Source organism: Pimephales promelas, chromosome 12, assembly GCF_988280905.1.
Source record: "Pimephales promelas chromosome 12, fPimPro1.hap1.1, whole genome shotgun sequence".
Classification (NCBI taxonomy): domain Eukaryota; kingdom Metazoa; phylum Chordata; class Actinopteri; order Cypriniformes; family Leuciscidae; genus Pimephales; species Pimephales promelas.
In genome coordinates, this window is record NC_142780.1 from 745,607 (window position 1) to 770,135 (window position 24,529).

Consider the following 24,529-nt stretch of genomic DNA (forward strand, 5'->3'; position numbering starts at 1 on the left):
AAAAAACGAAAGGGGTACCACTGTCGTTTTTTTTTTCCGGGTGGAATTTTTGAGTTTCCATATCTCAGCTCTGGAAGGGTCTAGAGCCTCCATTTTTGCACTCAGGTTTAAGTCTCATGGCCCTCTATCAGAATCCAGAGTTTTAAGAAGATTGGAGACACTTAATTTTTCGCCCGAAAAAAAAAAAAAACCGAAAGGGGTACCACTGTCGTTTTTTTTTCCGGGTGGAATTTTTGAGTTTCCATATCTCAGCTCTGGAAGGGTCTAGAGCCTCCATTTTTGCACTCAGGTTTAAGTCTCATGGCCCTCTATCAGAATCCAGAGTTTTGAGAAGATTGGAGAAACTTAATTTTTGGCCGAAAAAAAAAAAACGACAGTGGTACCCCTTTGCGTGGTTCTATGAATATGCAAATGAATATCACCTTCAGTTATTGCAAACTTTGCATAAATCTTTATCGTTCATTCATGCGTTATCTAATAGAGTCAAACACTGATGAGAAAAATGCCTTTATTGCGTACACCTCACAGGTGACCAGGAGGCTGTGCACATTTTAACACCGAAACTTGAATAAACTTATGCTAAAACATTCTCAAAGACAATACATGAAACATCATGGCTTTGGGAGCAATTTATAGCATTGCTTTATTTTTTATCTGTGCAAACCGACATGAAATGCAAAGTTCCATGAGAACTGTAACAGACTTTAAAAGTGCACATCATCTTCAGAACGATCATGAGTTTGATGCGTCAGCCGGGCTTTGGTGTTCACACTCCCAACTTTTATCGCAAACACATATTTCCATATCAAAAATACTACAAACAATAATTTTACCAATTTGCAAATGATGTAATACGTGTTTAGAACCCAGTTGTGTTTATTAAAATAGTTCATTATGATGAGAGGGCAGAACTTTAAAAAGGTCAAAGGTCGCGTGTATGGCTTATGAGGACAGATGATGGCCGGCCTCAGCGCGGGAATTATCCAGGAATCTTGGAACTGAGTCTGTGTCCATTATAAGATCTTCTGAAGAATGGAATTAGGCACTTCAAGTGTTTCATCCCTCACCAGGACAATATCATAAGAGTCCATGAACTTCTCCAGCCGCTCCTCTACCTGTGAAACACAACACGATCCTCATCCATCAGTGCAATCCCCCGAGAAAACAACAGTCAAGTGTCCTTCATTTGTACAGATCTTTTAACAATATAGACTGTTTAAAAGCAGCTTTATAGTCATAAAAGGGAATTACAGTAACAGAGATAGTTTGGGCTTTACAGCAGCTCTAGAATAAAGTTATTGTCCAGATAAAGTTAGTTTTGATTGAAAAGCATGATTTTCATTGCAAAGATCATTAGTTATTAACTTGGGATTCGCTAACAAGACACTGTTTAACTGAAAACAGAAAAGAAAAATGTGTTCTGGCCGTTCATTTGCTCAAGAACAGTGATTGGCGGCTCGAGAACGCAAACTTTGAAACAGGTTTCAAGGTGCAAGCGTTGAAAATATGAATCCTAAACCGAATCCTAAAGGAATCGTACGCACCTTGTCATTGAGAAATCCGATCTTGAGGATGTTCTCCACGTTGGGAACGCCGTCCGCCATGTTGAGATCTCCGAGCGAGTCTCCCAGCAGGATAATGTTCCCGTTCTCCTTCAGCTGTTTGAAATACTCTGTGTTCCTCAGGGCACCGTCGTGCTTGTTGTAAACATGGACCACCTCTCCTTTAAAGCCTTTCAGAAGCCCCTGCAGGACAACAGAAGATCCTGATCACCACACGATCATCCCAGCGGATAATCTGAACCCGGGATATTAATCTGAACCCAGGATATTAATCTGAACCCGGGATATTAATCTGAACCCAGGATAATAATCTGAACCCAGGATAATAATCTGAACCCAGGATAATAATCTGAACACAGGATATTAATCTGAACCCGGGATATTAATCTGAACCCAGGGTATTAATCTGAACCCAGGATAATAATCTGAACCCAGGATAATAATCTGAACCCAGGATAATAATATGAACACAGGATATTAATCTGAACCCAGAATAATAATCTGAACCCGGGATATTAATCTGAACCCAGGATATTAATCTGAACCCAGGATAATAATCTGAACCCAGGATAATAATCTGAACCCAGGATAATAATCTGAACACAGGATATTAATCTGAACCCGGGATATTAATCTGAACCCAGGATAATAATCTGAACCCAGGATAATAATCTGAACCCAGGATAATAATCTGAACACAGGATATTAATCTGAACCCGGGATATTAATCTGAACCCAGGGTATTAATCTGAACCCAGGATAATAATCTGAACCCAGGATAATAATCTGAACCCAGGATAATAATATGAACACAGGATATTAATCTGAACCCAGAATAATAATCTGAACCCGGGATATTAATCTGAACCCAGGATATTAATCTGAACCCAGGATAATAATCAGAACCCAGGATAATAATCTGAACCCAGGATAATAATCTGAACCCAGGGTATTAATCTGAACCCAGGATAATAATCTGAACCCAGGATATTAATCTGAACCCAGGATAATAATCTGAACCCAGGATATTAATCTGAAACCAGGGTATTAATCTGAACCCAGGATAATAATCTGAACCCAGGATATTAATCTGAACCCAGGGTATTAATCTGAACCCGGGATAATAATCTGAACCCAGGATATTAATCTGAACCCGAGATATTAATCTGAACCCGGGATAATAATCTGAACCCAGGATATTAATCTGAACCCGGGATATTAATCTGAACCCAGGGTATTAATCTGAACCCAGGATAATAATCTGAAATCAGGGTATTAATCTGAACCCAGGATAATAATCTGAACCCGGGATATTAATCTGAACCCAGGATATTAATCTGAACCCAGGATATTAATCTGAACCCGGGATATTAATCTGACCCAGGATAATAATCTGAACACGGGATATTAATCTGAACCCAGGATAATAATCTGAACCCGGGACATTAATCTGAACCCAGGGTATTAATCTGAACCCAGGATAATAATCTGAACCCGGGATATTAATCTGAACCCAGGGTATTATTCTGAACCCAGGATAATAATCTGAACCCAGGATATTAATCTGAAACCAGGGTATTAATCTGAACCCAGGATAATAATCTGAACCCAGGATATTAATCTGAACCCAGGGTATTAATCTGAACCCGGGATAATAATCTGAACCCAGGATATTAATCTGAACCCGGGATATTAATCTGAACCCGGGATAATAATCTGAACCCAGGATATTAATCTGAACCCGGGATATTAATCTGAACCCAGGGTATTAATCTGAACCCAGGATAATAATCTGAACCCGGGATATTAATCTGAACCCAGGATATTAATCTGAACCCAGGATATTAATCTGAACCCGGGATATTAATCTGACCCAGGATAATAATCTGAACACGGGATATTAATCTGAACCCAGGATAATAATCTGAACCCGGGACATTAATCTGAACCCAGGGTATTAATCTGAACCCAGGATAATAATCTGAACCCGGGATATTAATCTGAACCCAGGGTATTATTCTGAACCCAGGATAATAATCTGAACCCAGGATATTAATCTGAACCCAGGGTATTAATCTGACCCAGGATAATAATCTGAACCCAGGGTATTAATCTGAACTCAGGATATTAATCTGAACCCAGGATAATAATCTGAACCCAGGATACTTATAAAGGAGACTCGAGACTCACATTCTCATCAAAATCCATGAAGTTGGACACGACTTTGACGTTGTTGTGGTAGACGCCGGCCTGTCGGATGATTTCCTCCAGAATGTCTCCCAGACCCGCGGAGAAGATGAAGACGGGAACGTTGTGCTGGAGCAGCCGGTCGAAGAACTGCTCGTACCCGTCCCTGTCAAACACATGAAGCTTTAGAGTAAAGGTCTTTGCACAGAGTCCGAAATTTTCCCATATTAAAAAATAAATACAACCTCCCGTTGTGTTAATCCCGTTTACAAACTACCTGCAAAAATTCAGATCGGCTTTGATTTTCTGCGTATTTCGCATCCGTCTCAAGCATTTTGAGAGGTGTTCGACAGTTCAGATCCACCGAATGATGAATATGAAAACACGCATATGAATGAACATTTGGACTCAGTGTGGAAGGACTGTAATAGCGGCGGTGGACAGTAGTAAAGTGTACATTTTAATTTGGGAAATGTTTACTTTTACTTCACTACAATTCAAAGCATAATATTGTACTATTTACTCTTGCATTTCATAAAAAATATGGTTAATCATTATTTCCAGCAGAAGAAATCCCCCCCTCTGAGATTTGAGAACGATTCTGCTGAATTGATTGACGAATCACACTGAACGATTCATTTGCGAATCAGAGTGATTCAATTGCTTATTTTAATAGTGTATCTGGACACTATATGTAACATTTAAATTAAAGTCCCTCTTTGGTAAATAATCTAGTTTTAAATGTTGTTTATGTGTGTATGTTGTGTTATTAATACGCTTTAAACCGTGTGTGCGTTGATAAGTGGACAGCATTGCTGAGTATTTCCTCCTTAAAACTGCAGTGAACCAAAGACAGTCTCAAAAACACGCTTTGAAATCGCTGACGTCACAAACCACCTTTAACCAATCAGATCAACGTGTGATCGTCAACCAGTGGATCTCTGAGTGACACATTTGCATATTTATAGTGCACGTTCATACATGTTTTTACATTGTGCTTGAATTTAAAAAATGTTATTGCATCTATAATGACTCTATTGACCTTCCCTTACCCATTAACCCATGCGTAACCCTACCCATACCAGCAAACCTGTCCCTACATAGTGTCGGATCTGGGCCGACACTATGTTGCTGTCTGGGTAACCTTACCCGTATCCACATCAACAGCAGAACAAGAGTTTTACAAAACAACATTAACACAATAAGTGCATTGTACCTAACTTGTGTTTTTAATGCAAGTATATAAGTTAAAGACTAGTATAAGTATAAAATGGGAGCAAAGCTTGTGGAACCATCATGATGTCAGCGAGATGATGTGTTTGTACCTTAGACAGACGTCCGACTCTCTGACGACCTCTGGGAGTTTGTCCTTCTGCAATCTCTGTTCCACCAATAACGTGTGTGACTTAAAATACCTGAGGAAAAAATACTTTATTTAATTACCGAGTCTTGATGTGTTTCAGGCTCTACTAGAACAGGTTCTCCTGCTTGAATGTTGATTATTCTCCTCATATTCTCCATTGTTGCGGCTCCTCTCTTCCCAGTCTGTCAGTAACGCTCTGTTTACTTCCTGCCTCTATGAAGCCCCTCCTTCTGAAAAGCACACTGTGCTCTGATTGGTTGACTGGAGCAGTGTGTTGTGATTGGTCGAGCGCTTCGAGTGTGTTTGGGAAATGCCCTGCCCCTTTAACACACCACTAACTAACTCAACCAGGCCCCGCCCCTTTATTCTGCGCATAAATTATTATAATGAGCAATATTGTGTTTGAACTCACCACTCCACCATAAATGGGTATTTCTCCTCCATGGTGAGATGAGGGTCGATCTCTATAGGATAATACGTCTCCTTTAGCTGGTGCAGCTGGAAAACAGCACATTTTTACCACGTAAATATACTTTCACAAACTTTAAACGCTCACGTGACAGAAGAAAGCAGATCTTCATCTCACACACCTGCTTCCTGCAGTCATCGGTCACCAGCTTGCAGTTATCAATGATGTCTGTGAAGGCAAATACAGATCACTGGATCTCAGACTTTCACTTCCATATATCCATCAGTTCAATTCAGTGACTTTAAAATGTATATTCTGACAGAAAGGGTTATCCTTTAAACAGGTTTTCAGAATTAATTCAGTAAAAGAATGTTATTATCCAGTAAATTATAAACTTGCACAGTTTAAGGACAATATTTCAGCTTTTTAATTGATTTATAAAAAATTATCAAGTCAAGTCATCCTCATTTATAAAGCGTTTTTAACAATGTGGATTTTCCAAAGCAGCTTTACAGAGATAAACTTGATATAAGCTAAAGTTTCCAGCTAAAGTTAGTTTATTATCCACTTGCACTGACTTTTCTAATGTGGAAAGAAGTGGTTCATCCCTGAATTTCTGCATACTTTGGTGAAAACAGACCCTTTAAATTCTTATTTTACTATTCCGTGTGAAATTTGACATTCATAAATGTTTTTTTTTTTTTTATTTCAATGAAATACATTATTTTTTTTCAAGAAAGATATTGACATATAGATGACAAGTTCATTGTTTCACTCACTGTGACATGTTGGGCAACGTTTTCCATTGACAGCAAACCTGCTTAACGTCATGTCGAAGTCTGTGATGATCTAAGGAGCAGAAGAGGGAGTCACAGATAAAGATAAACACTGATCTGGATCTGAGGATTAATAATGATAAACACTGATCTGGATCTGAGGATTAATAATGATAAACACTGATCTGGATCTGATGATTAATAATGATAAACACTGATCTGGATCTGATGATTAATAACCATAAACACTGATCTGGATCTGAGGATTAATAACCATAAACACTGATCTGGATCTGATTAATAACCATAAACACTGATCTGGATCTGAGGATTAATAATGATAAACACTGATCTGGATCTGAGGATTAATAATGATAAACACTGATCTGGATCTGAGGATTAATAACCATAAACACTGATCTGGATCTGATGATTAATAACCATAAACACTGATCTGGATCTGATGATTAATAATGATAAACACTGATCTGGATCTGAGGATTAATAACCATAAACACTGATCTGGATCTGATGATTAATAATGATAAACACTGATCTGGATCTGATGATTAATAACCATAAACACTGATCTGGATCTGAGGATTAATAACCATAAACACTGATCTGGATCTGATGATTAATAACCATAAACACTGATCTGGATCTGAGGATTAATAACCATAAACACTGATCTGGATCTGATGATTAATAATGATAAACACTGATCTGGATCTGATGATTAATAACGATAAACACTGATCTGTATCTGATGATTAATAACCATAAACACTGATCTGGATCTGATGATTAATAACGATAAACACTGATCTGGATCTGATGATTAATAACCATAAACACTGATCTGGATCTGAGGATTAATAACGATAAACACTGATCTGGATCTGAGGATTAATAACCATAAACACTGATCTGGATCTGAGGATTAATAACCATAAACACTGATCTGGATCTGATGATTAATAACCATAAACACTGATCTGGATCTGATGATTAATAACGATAAACACTGATCTGGATCTGATGATTAATAACCATAAACACTGATCTGGATCTGAGGATTAATAACGATAAACACTGATCTGGATCTGAGGATTAATAATGATAAACACTGATCTGGATCTGAGGATTAATAACCATAAACACTGATCTGGATCTGATTAATAACCATAAACACTGATCTGGATCTGATGATTAATAATGATAAACACTGATCTGGATCTGAGGATTAATAATGATAAACACTGATCTGGATCTGAGGATTAATAACGATAAACACTGATCTGGCTCTGATGATTAATAATGATAAACACTGATCTGGCTCTGATGATTAATAACCATAAACACTGATCTGGCTCTGATGATTAATAACCATAAACACTGATCTGGATCTGATGATTAATAACCATAAACACTGATCTGGATCTGAGGATTAATAACCATAAACACTGATCTGGATCTGATGATTAATAACCATAAACACTGATCTGGATCTGAGGATTAATAACCATAAACACTGATCTGGCTCTGATGATTAATAACCATAAACACTGATCTGGATCTGAGGATTAATAACCATAAACACTGATCTGGATCTGATGATTAATAATGATAAACACTGATCTGGATCTGAGGATTAATAACCATAAACACTGATCTGGCTCTGATGATTAATAACCATAAACACTGATCTGGATCTGAGGATTAATAACCATAAACACTGATCTGGATCTGATGATTAATAACCATAAACACTGATCTGGATCTGATGATTAATAACCATAAACACTGATCTGGATCTGAGGATTAATAATGATAAACACTGATCTGGCTCGTGTCATGGATGCTGTATGTGTGTTTGAGTGTCCCTGTACCTGCAGTTTCGGCGCTCCACCTTTAATGAGACTGCAGATGATCTGCTCCACTCGCTCCGGGTCTCTGATGTGGACCGTGCTCTTCTCAAACTCAGGCATCTGCACACACAAACACACACACGACCAATGAGAGCAAGCCCTTCGGTGGCCCCGCCCCTCTCTGGTGACGTCACTGCAGAGAGGGAGGAGCCAGACAGAGACACTGGTTCTAGGATATCCATATATCATTCACAGGTAAACAGCGTTCACATTAATAACTCCAAGCTAAACTCACTACTTAAATGCATTCTAATATTTCTAAAACACGTCATATCATATTTACAGTCTTCATGCTTTGGCTGCAATATAAATATTACATATTAGAGAAGTGTTATGATATATTTGTAGCTTTCATGCAATTTTTAGTTCCATCTTTTTGTAATTCCGATTGCTTCTTTAAAATTTACTATTTAGGTTTAATTGAGTATTTATTTATTTTTATACAGTTAATAATTTTAGTGCTTCAACACACATTTCTATTTTTGGTTTAGTTTAAGGTTTCAAACTAATATTTATGTCAATGAACATTTATGTTTTTGGTAACTCTTTACAATCAGGTTCATTAGTTAACATTAGTTTAACTAACACACACTAACAATGAGCAATACAGTACATTTCTTACAGTATTTATTCATCTTTGTTAGGGTTAGTTAATAAAAACAGTCGTTCAGTGTTAGTTCACAGTAGAGTAACTAATGTTCACCAATACAACCTTTGATTTTAATAACATATTAGTAAATGTTGAAATTAACTAGATTAATAAATGCTGTAGAAGTATCCATGTTAATTAAGGTAATGAACGTATTGTAAAGTGTTAGCATGTTTGTAATGTTTAGTTGAGTTAGAGACTGGTCTCAGTACTGGTGAACAGGTCAGGGTTAGACTGTAATTCAGTCAGTGTCGACATGTCGTCCGTCACGGGGAAGGTCGGGTCTCTTCCAAAAATACATTGAACAACAACATAACTGTGATCCACCCCTCAAACACACACACACGGTAAACAGACCCGAGTCATCACGAGAGACAGATCGAGCGGTTCTGAAGTCTACCAGACGAGACCGTATTAATCATAACTCATAAGTGTTAGCATTAACATCGACCGCATGCACAACATGTCAATAATGCACTTCTGTTTGCATGCAAGCAATCGCAAAAGCACCGATATATGATTTATGTCGTGTCCTGGCATCGTAAGCATAAACTCGTATAACTGGAGTGTGTGTTCACGGCATACCTCGACCTCCGGCAGGCGTCGTGTCAAACAGAAGAAAATGTTTTTTATCTGACACACACTTATATAGTCCTGACACACACACACACACACACAGGGCGTTCCCTTAAAACTGACAACACCCCATCTAACCCCCACAGGGTGTCACATGACACAAACGCCCCTCTTAAAGACACACACACACACTTAAAGCATGCAAAACAACTTTAAACACTACACCGATAGATGTGTCAACATTGACCTTTGGTTAATGAGGGATTCTGCTAAAGGTCGAGTGATCGTGTGGCTCAGTGCGGTCAGGGTTCGACTCCGCTATCATGCGTTCGGCTGGATCTGAGATGATAAGTGGACCTGACTGTACATGCATTATGGATTCCTCATAGTTATGGGAGAGTCAGTTTCTGATAAGACACACTGCACCGGCTTTAATCGTCACACACTGATTGTTTCAATGCTTGAACGCTGTCATCTGACCCCAGGCTGCCTATCAGTCGTCAGAAGTCAAATATAGTCTCTGATAGTGAACATTAACACACATGTGTCAAGAAAGCACTGTTTGCTATTAGATTATCAGATGTGAACTGTTCCTGTTCATCACACGCAGCGCTTGTGTCACTTCCGAGTCCTTATGGATTACCTTTACCAATGTGTTTCTGATGAGGTTAAAGGAGTCGCTCGCTTCAGATCTGGTGTTGTTCTGGGCTCTACTAGAGCAGGTTTTCATGCTTGTATGTTAAAAACACGTTCTTCTCTCCATACTTCCCGGTCCGAGGCTGTTAACGGATGCTATACGCCTGTTTTGAAGCTGTTAGTCCGCATTGTTTTAACTAATATCTTAAATAATCACGCTTAACAGCGGAATTCCTGGTAAAAACTACATTACCCATGATTCTGAAAAAATCTCCACCAATCAGAGAATCAAAACAAGCCAATGGCTCTTTTAGTTCCACCCACTCCCATGAGGCACTGCGATGACATAATCAATCTCTCTCCCTCACTCTCAAACTGCTTAAATGTTTGCGTACATATATGCATATTTTGCAATAAACCTTAAATATATTGTTTCAACATCTTTAAAGGTACAATATGTATGATTTTTTTTTGTAATAAAATATTCAAAAACCACTTGCACAGTGTGATATATTACTTTATCCCAAAAGTTCCCAAGGATTTCTAAAAGAGAAATTCTAGTTTTAAATAACGGCTCGTCTCTTGTTGCATATCAATCACGTTATATCCGCATTTCCGCTTGTAGAAATCATAGAAATAGATGACTGGGGATCTATGTGTATATATCTATGATGCAGCATCTCGCACGCTGTTGTGTCGTTCGGTCCTCTTGGTTCACGATTACTGACTGACAAGAACAGAAATTACAACTCAGTTGATATGGGTAGCAATATTCAATTTGAATTGTAATATGCAAAATGACAATACATTTCTGTATTTAAATTTATATTTGCCATTACATTTGTGCAACGTTTGGTGCAAAATGAAAATGTAACTATATAATTTACACTTCCCATTTCATACACTAGTTTTAATATGTAAATTGAATACATATTTTTAACGCTTTTATAAGTTGCCAATTTAAAATAAAAATGTATTACAGAAATGATTGGATAGGTTTAACATGTTGATGATGAACGGTCATTTAAATGTTACTTTTCTTAATTGCATTTACACTCACAGTTAAGACACTCGCGATTGCATTTTCATGAAATGTCGCGCAGTGAACGTAGCACTATCGCTCCGAGGCGATCAGGCCCCGCCCCCTCAATCACGGTGAAAACTTACATACTGTACCTTTAACTCAACAGTTTTATATTTATCCACTGTTTTTATTTTGATTATCATTCGCAATGCTTCATGGGATTGTAGTTCAGTTCAGTCTTCAACAATTCATCTTTTTGTTGGACTTTCAAACAAGTTTACATCTCTGTAGTACATTTCTCAAAACATCCTCGACATTTTAAGTGTATTTCTAAAAACAATTCGTACAAATCGCGAAACACCAAGCCAGTCTCTTGCTCACAATCCTCAGTTCATCTCTCAGAAGTGAATATCTGTCAGTGAACATGTCAGCGATGTTCTGAGATGTTCTGATCTAAACTATGGCTAAAGTTTTAATGACCGTTATTGCAAATTGTCAGTTACACACATTAGTGTTGTGGGAGTGTGATTGCAAAAGACTGGACATGTCATTGCAACGCAGAAAGGAAAAGAAAGCACTGTATGGCACAAAAACAAAAAAGAAAATGTGAATAAAGGACAATCTCCTGAGGGAAACCTGCACATATTATGACTACATGTTCAAGCATTTTGCATGTAAAGACTTGCTGTGAACTAAAGTCTGATGGTGTGGGCGTGAGACCCATTATAATGCATTCAACATGACATAAGCGATCGATAATGTAGGAAACAGTTGATAATTGTACGTAATCATATACCAAGGCATTAGCAACTTGTTCAAAGAAATAAGAAACTGCTTTTTTGATGCACGAGCGACACGATGATGAAGATTGAACAGGTCGTTCAGAGAATTTCAATTCTGATCTGAGAAAGGCACCAAAGCGACTGAGAAAAACAACTGTAAGCCTGCAGTGATTGTTATTTTAGTATCTCGAGGCATTAAAGAAGACAATAACCTGTAAAAAAGCTATTTTCTTTACATTTGCAAAGAGAAATGTTTGAGGTGGGGCGTTCTGACTGAGAGTGACACAATAAAATGTCTTTATTTTGACTGATATATTGTATAATATATTGTTTCTATATGCCAATCAACAGTTTTATATTCATCCAGTTTTTAAATATGTTATTCGCAATGCCTCATGGGATACTACTTCTAAAGCAGGTCAGTAGTCTCAGAGCCCGTCGGATTTGTCAAGTTTAAACATACGCCTGCTTAGATAAGACAATAACCTGTAAAAAGCTATTTCCTTGTGGGGTGATCGACAGCAAGTGACACTATAAAGTGTGTGTTTATTCTGCCTGAGCTGAGCGCGGGATGACCTCTACAGCACAGCTACGCAGTTCGTGACGTCAGAGGCGCGCGCGGGGCCCCTGATGATGGCAGAAGCTTCACGCGACCACCGTCTTCATCTTCATCATCGTCATCATCGTCACATACATATTTACATTCAACGACAGACAGATGTCAACTTCCGGCTTGTGTCAGCCTGGTGTTACGCGCCGCTCGTTCCCGCGCAGTGAAAGCCATTACACAGATTGTATATAGATATAAGCTCACCATTTCTATGATCTTGGTTTTCTTCCCTGCTCTCTGCTTTTTGCTGAGCATGTACTGCGCGAGCACGACTCCTCCGAAGAGCGCGCACACAGTAGCGCTCGCCACCGCGCCGACTTTCACCACCGCACTCCTGTCCATCTCTCCTCCGGTTAGAAGATCCCGTCGCACACACTCTGCGTTCACGGGCTGGCAGAAGCACTGAAGACCCGGATGACGCACTACTGTAGTCCACATGTGAAGTATGCAACCAGAGCACACTCCGTCACACACACTGCAGCGCGCACAGTGGCCGGCAGGGGTCCCTCACCTCAAATATTATTAAAAATGAGATAAAGATGTTAGTCGATTGTTTTATATGTGATAATAACGCAATGAAACAACATTTTCATCAGGGAGACGCTATAGACAACCACGAGCGACAAGGTTTAACATTTTTTTTTATTTTCTGCCCAGTCCTGTATTTAGTGACTGATTTTTAAAAACGGAGGAAGGCTGACAGACACACACACACACACACACACTCTCTCTCACTCTCTCTCTCTCTCTCTCTCTCTCTCTCTCTCTCTCTCTCTCTCTCTCTCTCTCTCTCTCTCTCTCTCTCTCTCTCTCTCTCTCTCTCACGTTTTATTAAATTTTCTATATGGACAAGCTAAAATGGCAATTTGGTTGTCACGAAAAAGAAAATTGAATGATGGTGTATTTTTTTTTTAATGCTCTCTTTTTAATTGGAAAAATTTACTAAAGATATTATACCTTAAATGTTTTTGTAAATAAAGTGATCTTAAAGTCAAAAAAAGTCTATGTATTAATACAATTGTATGTCTAGCCAAATTCTTCATTCATAAGTGTAGAATTGTGAAATCATCTCCCAAATTTGTAGTTTTCTTGTAGGAATTTGAACTGTATATAAAATCCTTAAAAACTTTGAAAGGTCCTAAGGCACAAAAAATATATGATACCCTAAAACTCTTCCCAACTGAGATTAATGGATGAACAAAGACTGCATTCACCCGTTATTGTCATGTATGTTTTATCATAATTCTTCCCATTTACTTATTTATTTATGGGTTTTTTTTATGTTTATTTTCCTTACAAATATCCTTTTTGTACTTAGACTTCATTTATTTTCTTGTTGTATTAAGTGCTGCTCCCTCTGGCTATATTTTCTTTGTACTCTATATAAGAAAAGAAAGTTATGCAGCCATGTTTGTTTGTAAATCTTGAAATTGCAATAAAAAAAGACTCTCTCTCTCTCACACACACACACACACACACACAGATCCTCGATCACGGAAGAGGGCGGAGACTCTCTCTCTCTCTCTCTCTCTCTCACACACACACACACACACACACATACACACACACATCCGCAGTCGCTGTGACTCCTTGCCGGACTCCTCCACTCACTCGTCCCGGAGAATCTCTCGGTCAGGATGAACTTCCAGGGCTATGGCGCTCCAGCAGCGGGAGGGGTATGAGTGTGTTCAGTGTGTGTTCATGATGTGATCTGTGTGTTGATCTGGAAAGCTCGATGATGCGGATTGATACACGTCGGTCAGATGGAGATCTGGATAACGCAGTTTCGGGATGATCTGTAGTTCTGGATATATTCCTGGTGTAGTGGCTGATGGAAAGAGGAATTGTTCCGTTTAAAGGGCAGAGGGTTAGGTTAGGGTTAGGTTAGATTCGACATCAGTGTTGCTGGTCGCCCACCTCGGGTTTACCTCTAAACACACTTGCTCTTCTCCGCTCGTTGCAGTGACCCTTGGCTGGGTGTGTCGGTTGAATGTTTGTAGTGTTGTAGACCAGTGGGTTAGTCCAAGACTGCGCATGCTCAGTGGCTCCCAGTAAGGCAGGGCTGCACGATATTGAAGAAAAATGCAATAGCTCATCAAATAAGTGTGTAAAATAAACTTAAATTATCTTTAAAATATATTTAAAATTATATAAGCTACATATATGTGTTTCACAATCTGTTTGTGACCAGAAAGCATCTCTAGACCAGTGTTTTACTGAAGTGTTTAACATCATTGTAAACCACAGGGGTCAGGTTATCCTACCTACATTAGGGTTATTTTTTATTTAACAACAGAAACTGAATTAATCAAATGTAAAAAATAAATCACTGATAGTTTTCACTGTATGAATTAACCTACACTGATTCTCATTAACGCCAGAATTGACGAGAATTGGCACTGGCTGGTTACTTCCGGGTTCTGGACTGGCTGCAGTAACGCGTCTCTGTCCATGCGGGGGCGCTCGCGGTCGAGTGCAGAATGAATGGGAGTCAATGGGGTTTCACCCCCAGAAATCCACTTTTCTCAGGATGTAATTTTTTGTCGAGTAATTTGAAAGTTGCATCCAAAAGGGAGGGCTAAGATAATACACTCAGCTGAAAATTGCATTTTTAAGTTCACTTATCTGTTCTAAAAATCCGTTCAAAACTGTGATGATGTCACACAATAGCAGAATATGCTAAGTATACTTGCAGCCAGACTAATAATCTGTATACTTCAAGTGTTTTAATCATTAGTTAATGTGAAGTGTGCTATTTTGAAACAACTAATTTTGTACTAATTATACAGTTCTGTGTAGAAGTCTTAGACACACTAGTATTTTCGCCTCAAAGAAATGGTTTTAAGCCAGTTATATTTTGTTGTAGGAAATATCAGTTTACATTTCCAGACATAAATTGTGCCATTAATTGTAATAATAATCCAGTGAAATTTGGATTCTGACAACAGCCAATGCTCCACACGGAGGTCGGATCTCACCATCATCGAGTGCATCTGAAATTATAACAGAAAAAACAGAGACTAAGACCAGAAGAACTGTGGCAACGTTCCCAAAGACGCTTCTTAAAACCTGCAAAACTAAAAACTATGTGCAATACCGGGACAAAAGCTGTTTTAAACGTAAAGGGTACTAAACACCTATTGATTTGATTTACTTAACTGTTAAAAGTTAATAACAGTTAACTAATAAAATGAATTGATAAATAAAATCTATTTATGATTATGACATTATTTTTGAAAACATTCTCATTTACAGCATTTTTACACAAGTGCTTTTTCACAGTACTGCAGCTTTGCAGGCCGGCCGGCACCACCTTCGAGACGCTGCCGCAGTTCTTCTGGTCTTAGTCTCTGTTTGCTCAAGACAAAGCAACTTTATGTCCATAATATTATTTTTCAAACATTTCAGAGATAACTTGCATCATAACAATGAAGCTAAATTGTTTAGGAAATCAGAAATAAATACACAGCTTAATTTTGCAAATAAAGATAACGTTAATGCAATGTTGTACATGTTTTAATAATGACTAATTCAGTTTTTTGCAGATGAATTAGACACTGTTTTATAGTTCGAGTCACTGGTGAAACCCATCCAGAGTTTTACAGGTTTAAAATAACCAAGCTAAATCAATAAAGGCTTTTTAACCTTTCCAAAGAGTGCCTTTGAGTTTCCGGATTTTGTTAACGTGTTTTATAGTTGTTTTAAGACAGATAAACACATTTATCAAAGACTTAGACTATTTGCCCAGTGCTGCAGTTCCTGGAAATCAGTGTCCGTATCATGTTACAGTGGTTAACGTCAGTATTCACGTGCTAGTCATATTAGCAAATGCAAAGCAGACCTATCCTCCTATTTATTAATGCAAACAGCAACTAAAACTGTTCTGAGGGCAGATCTCCATCTCTTCGAGTCTGCTTCCACTGGACCTGAAAAGCTTGGCTCTGATTGGTCAGATTGAAGCTGCACTGTAAAAGAAGCGCTGTGACTCCGCCTCCGAAACTTAAAAAAAAAATCAGATCAGGTTTGATTTTCTGCATTTTTCGCATCCGTACTAGCCTTTTACAGTCTATGGTACTAGCAAGCAGTTTGAATAGTGTTTAAGCCATCTAAACGCATACGAAAATATCAGACTCGGTGTGCAAGGGCCTTTAGTCAAAAACAGCACTGGCACAGACGGGTAGTGTTAATGTACAATCACAGAATAATGAGGTTCAGCATGTCACACGCCGTGAAAGCCTGAAGAAGCTGGGCAAGATTAAAAACAACTGTGTTTTCTATTCAATAGTTCCCCCAAAATAAAAACCTAAATTGTGTCGTGATCACTCACCCTTCAGTCTTTCCAAACCATTCGTTCATCTCCGAAAGAAAAACGGGCATATTTTAATGAAACCTGAGAAATTTACACCCCTCCGATGAACGATTCACCAGATCGGGTCACGTTTAAAAAAGGTCATCGCAAAAAAACATCACCTAATCCATGAATCGTGTGGTTTTTCCACTAGGGAAAGTTTTAGAAACAGTGGTGTTTCTGACGTCACAAACCACCTTGTAACCAATCAGATCAACGTGTGATCGTTAACCAGTGAGTGAGTGAGTGGAGGCGGGGCTCATTTGCATATTCATAGAACCACGCATACTAAATGAGGCAAGGGTGTCGAGTTACACTCAAGATATTTTAAGGCATGAAGACAAGGAAAAAACATTTAAATATGTAATTTTGGTGATCCGAGATGAGTTTTAAGGGATGAAATGATCGACTACAAATACAAAGTGTAGGATCTCGCTCAAGGACACAGAAGTAATGGATGGCTTCGAATGTTTTAAACCTGCAGCCTTTCAGATTCGAGTCCAGATCTCCATCCTCTTGTGCAAAACCGTGATTTCCACATTTCCTCTTCTCACGCTTCAGTTATTTTCTTTTCCTCTTTATAAATAATGAAGTAAAATATTGAAGTATTCTTGTTTGCCTATTAACTTAGGGAACACCACATGCAAATTAGTGCTGTGAAACGATTAATCGCATCCAAAACAAAAGTTTGTCAAGTGTGTGTGTACTGTGAATAATTATTTTGTATATTTAAATAAATAAACACACAGGCATGTATATATTTAAGAAATATTTTCATGTACATATAATTATATAGAAATATTTTATATATAAATAAAACATTTCTTAAGTATTTACATGCATGTGTGTGTATTATAATTATACACAGTAATCAGCCGGTGTGTTGTCTAGCTCCGCCCCCCCGTGTGTGATTGACAGACTGAACTACAGCAGAAACCCGTCTGATAACAGGATCAGTGTGTGAGAGACGCGCCAGCTTTAGACACGAGTGTGAATCTAAACTCATTCCTCTCTCTTTTCCCATCACATATCAGCTCAGAGAGATTTATTTAACCCTAAAACCGTATTCTGGACAAATGTGGGCAAAATAGTTTTGATTTATTTAAAAAAAAATACTTCCCTTGATCTGAGCGGTACAAGACTTGGCTACTTTACCTAAGTTTGCCTCCTGAACACACACAATTCTACAATGTTAAAAGGGTGAAAAAAAAAACTCTTAATCTTGTATTTGGGTCAAAAATGGGCACCCATAGAAATGAATGGGAAAAACTGTAATTTAGAGCATTCGAAAACAAGCCAAAATAAGACAGCAAAGTCACTTCATCTTTAGGTTTTAGCTCTAAAAACTTATTGGAATGATATTTTAATGTAGTTAAACAAATTAAAAAAATAAAACATAAAAATAAGCATAATTTACATAGAAAATATGGTACTTTTTGAAGTAAATAAATTCAAAAATACCCCCAAAATATAAAAAAAACACCACAAATGGATAGACAAAACTTTATCGAAGACAGTGATATAACATTTATAATAAATAAAAACTAGGATCACACCTGAGTCCTCTGTGCCCACATTTGTCCACAATTACAGGATTAAGGGCTATAAAGTGATGGTTGAGGGCTACAAAATAAGATTTAAAAAGTGGAAATAAAGTGCAGAACAGTAGTTAATATTCAGGTAGGGATGGGACGAGTAATTTCCCAATAAAACACAAGAACTACTTGCACTTACATTTTCTTGCTGTTTGTTTAGACTGTCAATCACACTTTAGTGGAAATAGCCACTGCCTTATACATAATATGCTCATATGTGATGTCATTTTACTGTAAAGTATACATTAAGTGTTTACTTGAAAATAAATAAATTTAACAGTACAGTTATATATAATGCACTGTTAGACCTTTCATGGTGTTTCTCTGTATGGTAATGTAACTTCAACAGTTTTATTACCGCTCTGTCTGTAGAATATCTTTTGTCTGTGTAAAAATGCCTTGTGATCCTGTTTTCCCGCAGTTTCCCGGAGGATTCCCCGGACAGCAGCAGGATCCTCTGTTCGGATACTTCACCACAGTCGCAGGACAGGTTAGAGCTCCTCATAGAGGGTTTAAATGCAGTACATCATTAGCTACTTCTCATCTCATTCTGCAGAACTGCGCCTGTATTTTTTCTGATATGAATATTATGTATTAGGGATGCACAATATATCGGCCGATAATGTTATCGTTGTCGGGCTGATATGTTAAAGCTGATAAATAATCCATTATCTCCTTCCGCTGAGACTCTTCAGACGCCACTGTCCAACATGATGATTATGAACTGCTTGAAATATGATTGAAAATCTCTTAGAAAGGGAAAATCTGTGCAGCGCAGGCCTGTCATATCAGCGACACAACACTATTATAAGAACATCATGATTGTGTGTTTGGGACGTGGCTTTTAACGGCGGGAACTTTAGTTTTTTTAATCAGGCTCTCAAAAATGGATTTAGATTTATCGGCTTCCAAGTATAAAAAATAAAAAAATTTATATAAAGTATAAATTCACATTTGTGTGTGTTCAGGATGGCCAGATCTCTGCAGAAGAGCTGCAGGCGTGTTTGACTCAGGCCAACTTCTCTGGCGGCTACAGACGTAAGACCCGCTTCCTCCAGCACAAATACACACTTCACATAGTTCACATAAACTCTCATTACTTATTTATCACACATTCTTTGTCTTGCAGCTTTCAACATTGAGACGTGTAGACTGATGATCAGCATGCTCGACGTATCCTTCTCGCTCACACTGAACACACACACACACACTCTGAAGGGTTTCAAACCGATTACACATGAGACTTTAGGGTTACACGACTGACACGACACCTTCATAATCATGACAGGACACATGAATATGAACATTTATGCATGTTTATGTCTGTCATTAAGTGTCATTCACTCAATTACGACATTTTTAATACAAATATGACATTGTTTGAGATGTCTTTTTGAGAACTTGACATAAACCAATACATCATAACCTGTCATAAAGATGTCATAAACATAGCAGATTCAAGTAAAGTGTTACGGAGTTGGTCTGTTTGTGAGTGTTCTCCGTGACTGAACGCTTCTCCAGAGAGACATGTCTTGTGCGATGGGCTTCAATGAGTTCAAGGAGCTGTGGGGGGTCCTGAGCGGCTGGAAGCAGCACTTCATGAGCATCGACCGGGACATGAGCGGCACCGTCGACCCGCAGGAGATGACCCAGGCCATCGCCTCCATGGGTGAGGCCGCACACGCGTCTGTCCGTCCAGCTTTGTTCACCAGCATCTGATTCGGCTCTGTCGAATCATGAATAAACCTTTGACTAGTCCGATCACAGCGAACATTCAGATCTGTGTTCTGATCCAGAGACAGCCGGATAGATATGAAACCGTCTTTCAACACACAGCATCATTATCTCTGTCTTACAGTCATTCAGATGATCACAGAGGGACTGCGATATAAGTGTAGAGTTCAGATATAAACTCTGATGTCTACAGTAGCGATCAAATACAGGAAATCACCTTTCGAAAGTAAATTGACTCTTCAAATAAAGATTGTGATGCATCGTTACACCAGTAGGCGGAGACAAGCGACGGTTATTCAAGAGATTCGTTCAAAAACACTGATTCATTAAGAGATTCGTTCAAAAACACTGATTCATACAGTGATGAAACCGGTGAAGTATTTATTAGTGAGTCATTGAACGTTCACTCAAGAGATTCATTCAAAAACACTGATTCATCAAGAGATTCGTTCAAAAACACTGATTCATCCAGTAATGAAACAATTGAAGCGTTTATTAGTGAGTCATTGAATCGTTCACTCAAGAGATTCATTCAAAAACACTGATTCATCCAGTAATGAAACAAGTGAAGTGTTTATTAGTGAGTCATTGAATCATTCTCTCAAGAGATTTATTCAAAAAACACTGATTCATCCAGTAATTAAACAAGTGAAGTGTTTATTAGTGTGTCATTGAATCGTTCACTCAAGAGATTCATTCAAAAACACTGATTCATCCAGTAATGAAACAAGTTAAGTATTTATTAGTGAGTCATTGAATCGTTCACTCAAGAGATTCATTCAAAAACACTAATTCATCAAGAGATTCATTCAAAAACACTGATTCATCCAGTAATGAAACAAGTGAAGTATTTATTAGTGAGTCATTGAATTGTTCACTCAAGAGATTCATTCAAAAACACTGATTCATCAAGAGATTCGTTCAAAAACACTGATTCATCCAGTAATGAAACAAGTGAAGTGTTTATTAGTGAGTCATTGAATCATTCACTTAAGAGATTCATGCAAAAACACTGATTCATCAAGTTATGAAAGTAGTGAAGTCTTTATTAGTGACTCATTGAATCATTCACTCAAGAGATTCATTCAAAAACACTGATTCATCCAGTAATGAAACAAGTGAAGTCTTTATTAGTGAGTCATTTAATAATTTACTTAAGAGATTCATTCAAAAACACTGATTCATTCAGTAATGAAACCGGTGGAGTATTTATTAGTGAGTCATTGAATCATTCTCTCAAGAAATTCATTCAAAAACACTAATTCATCCAGTAATGAAACAAGTGAAGTCTTTATTGGTGAGTCATTGAATCGTTCACTCAAGAGATTCATTCAAAAACACTGATTCATTCAGTAATGAAACAAGTGAAGTGTTTATTAGTGAGTAGTTGAAGAGTAATGAATCTCTGAATACATCATCAGCCCAATGTTTTAATATAATTGCTGATCCACGTCTTCCTTTGAATGAAATATCAGAATATCTGTCGGTTTTTATTTCTGCTTCTATTCTTGATGACGCAAATCAGGGACGAAAACAGTTGGACTTGTGAGAGTAATCTGTGTGTGTGTGTGTGTGTGTTCAGGGTACAGGCTGAGTCCTCAGGCCACCAACTCCATCATAAAGCGCTACAGCTCTAACGGGAAGATCTGCTTCGATGATTATGTGGCGTGCTGTGTCAAACTCAGGAGCTTGACGGGTACGTATGGAGAATCTTCCTCAATTTATTATTTTTTTTGTCTTAAATTCTGATTGCGAATGGAATCTGATTTCCATTTAGTAAAATAAACATTTTCCACATACGCGATATCCCAGAAATAGTGATGCCAAGTAAACCACGAGCCTACATCCTCCTCGACGCTTCAACCCTTGAAGGATATGATGTGATAATGAGTGTACACTACAGTGATACGGCTGAACCGGGCCGCTCTGTACGGTGGTGTTGTGTGTAATGGGACATCTATTGAGTATTAGCTGTTCCCGATCAGCGAGTTCCTCCAGTGTAATGATGGTGTGTGACGTTGTGTGACTGTGTCTCATGATCAGATGCGTTCAGAAAGCGGGATCAGGCTCAACAGGGAATGGCTTCATTTCAATACGATGATGTAAGTATTAAAAACATTACAGAACATATTAATATCGTCTTTAGGGCAAGAGGATGTGTTTTTGAAATACAATTAATATTCAGTTCAACGTAAGCTGTAAATCCGCTCGTGAAAGACAGTTAATAAAACAGGAGATATGCAAGAAATGCTATTTTCATAATGATTTTATAATTATATAACCTCTAAAGAAAACCAAAGTGCTCTGGGTGTCTAGTGTTGATGTCATATTGATTTCATAAGTTCAGGCCAGAAATTAGGCTTTTAAGAGTCATTAAATAAAAAATATAGCATTGTTTTTCAATTTTTACTTTACTCACCCAGTCCGGTTTAACCGTGTCCTTGTAGTCATGTGACCCACGGTTCCAAATGCTGCTATGTAGAGGAGTTGATTGATTTATTAATTATTGAACATTAGTGTCTTTATGAGTGAGTCATTGAATCATTCACTCTAGAGATTCATTCAGAAACACAATCCTATTGCAGTTATCATTGTTTTATAAAACATTCTTATAAAGCGAATGACCTGAACTGTCTGTGATTAGCTAATGTATTTATTATTTATTTATGATGATGATGATGATGATGATGATATTAATGTCTGGTCTCTCAGTTCATCCAGTGCACCATGAGCATCTGAGGAGGAGCGTCTGGATTCATGCTTGACCTCAAAGAATTCATTCCTTTTTATAATCTGCATTTTTAAACGATTCTCTCACATGTGCTTTCATGTCATACTTTTTATAGCATTGTCGTACTTACGATATTAGACGTACATTTCAATAATATTGTTAGCATTATGCACCATTATTAACCACTATGTAAGTAGTGCCTCTACACCAATGATATTAACAATCTATGCACTCATGTATCATACATCATATAGTACATATATATGAATGGCAGTCCAGTGCTGCGTGTTTATGCTCTTCCGGTGCATCTGCTTGAAAGTCTTAATGTGACTCGGCTGAAGGAGTGCTGAAGGCCAAACCTCACTCAGTGCTGCTATATGGACACATGATGGAGAAGTAAAGCTTCTACTAATATAACCTCACGATCCATGTGTGTTTCTTGCTCTGCTCACTGGTAACTTCTTTAATTTAATTGTTATAACAAACTATGTAGTTCAGTTTAGTACTCCAATATAAGTTGATTTGATAAAAGAAAATGTTGAAAATATTGCAAATCACGCAAATATTCCTTGCCGGTGTTGGGACTTTACAGACATTAAAGACTTTCTTTAACTTCAAATGGTCTTCGTTTCCAGTTTACACTTCGGGGCTTCTGGGTCTCTACAACCCCTACTATTGATTGAGTAATTGTACAAAAAATATACATTTTTAATCATACAAATGATATATCTTTTTTTTTGTTTGTTTGTTTACTTCTCATGTATTCATTAATGCTGTGTTTTTGGAGATATTGTATCCATATACCACACATTTACACTCTAGTACTAGGCCTAAATTTTCAGATTTATGCCGGATTTATTTATTTATATATTTATTTTTGACACGTGAAGAAAATATATTTAGTTTTTTTCACATTTCCCATTCATTTCAATGTGGGGTCATATTGACCCCGAAGACCAGAAGTGTAAACAGTTTTTTTACATACCTTCAGAACAACTGAATCAAGCCCAGTTTTTGTGTGTGTGTGTGTGTGTGTGTATATATATATAGATAATGTATGAAAAGACACAACATCTTATTCCACTGAGATGAAGGGAACCTTTTTTTAATTAAGTAAAAGTTGATTGAGGACCCGACTGCTCCATTTCTGTTGACCTGTAAAAGCTTCCGCTCAGAATGAGTGTGTGTTCACCACACTGGTTTAACTGGGGAAACAGAGTTTTTATTGGGCTGTTGGTTAAATGCATGTAAATCTTAACGTCTGTAAAATCCATCTTACTTTTCAGATTCAAATTAGAGCAATATACCTTTGAGTAGCCTACTGACTTTAAAAAGTTGAACGCTGATCTCTGTGAAGTGTGTAAGGCTGGCAAGGCTTGTTGAGACTAGTGTGTGTTTTCTCACTCGGACTGTGCTTTTAGAGGAAGATCTGCTTATAACCACTGGTCTAGGGTCAGTTTTCTCCATAATATCCACTGGATATGCAATATTCAATATCAAATCTAACAGAATTTGAACACTGCATTTAATTGTGGTGGCAAATTAATAAAAAGGTGAAGATTGAACAGAATGAACACTACAGAGAAAGAGGAGAAATGGCTAAATTAAATAAGAAA

At 37.8% G+C, this 24,529-nt stretch overlaps 2 protein-coding genes and 1 long non-coding RNA gene across 4 annotated transcripts; 1 reads left to right on the forward strand and 2 right to left on the reverse strand.

Moving 5' to 3' along the window:
• Positions 1-491: 491 nt before the first annotated feature.
• Positions 492-12,963, reverse strand: nt5c3a (5'-nucleotidase, cytosolic IIIA). 2 transcript variants are annotated; one of them, XM_039674459.2, is made up of 9 exons: positions 12,710-12,963; positions 8,190-8,288; positions 6,301-6,370; positions 5,703-5,749; positions 5,525-5,610; positions 5,075-5,164; positions 3,753-3,915; positions 1,545-1,745; positions 492-1,115 (listed from the first exon to the last, which is right to left on the reverse strand). In XM_039674459.2, the coding sequence occupies exons 1-9, from the start codon at positions 12,941-12,943 to the stop codon at positions 1,014-1,016; spliced, it is 1,092 nt and encodes a 363-aa protein (XP_039530393.1). In that variant the 5' UTR covers positions 12,944-12,963; the 3' UTR covers positions 492-1,013. The 2 variants fall into 2 exon arrangements, with proteins under 2 accessions (XP_039530393.1, XP_039530394.1); XM_039674460.2 differs by lacking the exon at positions 12,710-12,963 and adding an exon at positions 9,463-9,545.
• A 1,058-nt stretch (positions 12,964-14,021) lies between these two features.
• On the forward strand, positions 14,022-23,330 carry sri (sorcin). The gene is made up of 8 exons (XM_039674458.2): positions 14,022-14,181; positions 18,870-18,938; positions 19,417-19,486; positions 19,578-19,621; positions 19,970-20,117; positions 21,765-21,878; positions 22,226-22,284; positions 22,895-23,330. The coding sequence occupies exons 1-8, from the start codon at positions 14,143-14,145 to the stop codon at positions 22,919-22,921; spliced, it is 570 nt and encodes a 189-aa protein (XP_039530392.1). The 5' UTR covers positions 14,022-14,142; the 3' UTR covers positions 22,922-23,330.
• LOC120481036 (uncharacterized) lies at positions 14,103-14,509 on the reverse strand. The gene is made up of 2 exons (XR_005623235.2): positions 14,423-14,509; positions 14,103-14,333 (listed from the first exon to the last, which is right to left on the reverse strand). It is a non-coding gene; the product is annotated as an uncharacterized LOC120481036 (long non-coding RNA).
• Positions 23,331-24,529: the final 1,199 nt, after the last annotated feature.

What these genes read in the sequence shown, in the direction of transcription:
- nt5c3a (XM_039674459.2), bottom strand. Translation starts at nt 12,943, where the DNA reads ATGTGGACTACAGTAGTGCGTCATCCGGGTCTTCAGTGCTTCTGCCAG. An exon ending in AAACCAAGATCATAGAAATG is followed by an intron (nt 8,289 to 12,709) that starts GTGAGCTTATAT and finishes TTGTGTGTGCAG; the next exon opens with ATGCCTGAGTTTGAGAAGAG. An exon ending in GAGTCGGACGTCTGTCTAAG is followed by an intron (nt 3,916 to 5,074) that starts GTACAAACACAT and finishes TGTGTTTGACAG; the next exon opens with GGACGGGTACGAGCAGTTCT.
- sri (XM_039674458.2), top strand. Translation starts at nt 14,143, where the DNA reads ATGAACTTCCAGGGCTATGGCGCTCCAGCAGCGGGAGGG. An exon ending in TCACCACAGTCGCAGGACAG is followed by an intron (nt 18,939 to 19,416) that starts GTTAGAGCTCCT and finishes GTGTGTGTTCAG; the next exon opens with GATGGCCAGATCTCTGCAGA. An exon ending in TGATGATCAGCATGCTCGAC is followed by an intron (nt 19,622 to 19,969) that starts GTATCCTTCTCG and finishes ACGCTTCTCCAG; the next exon opens with AGAGACATGTCTTGTGCGAT.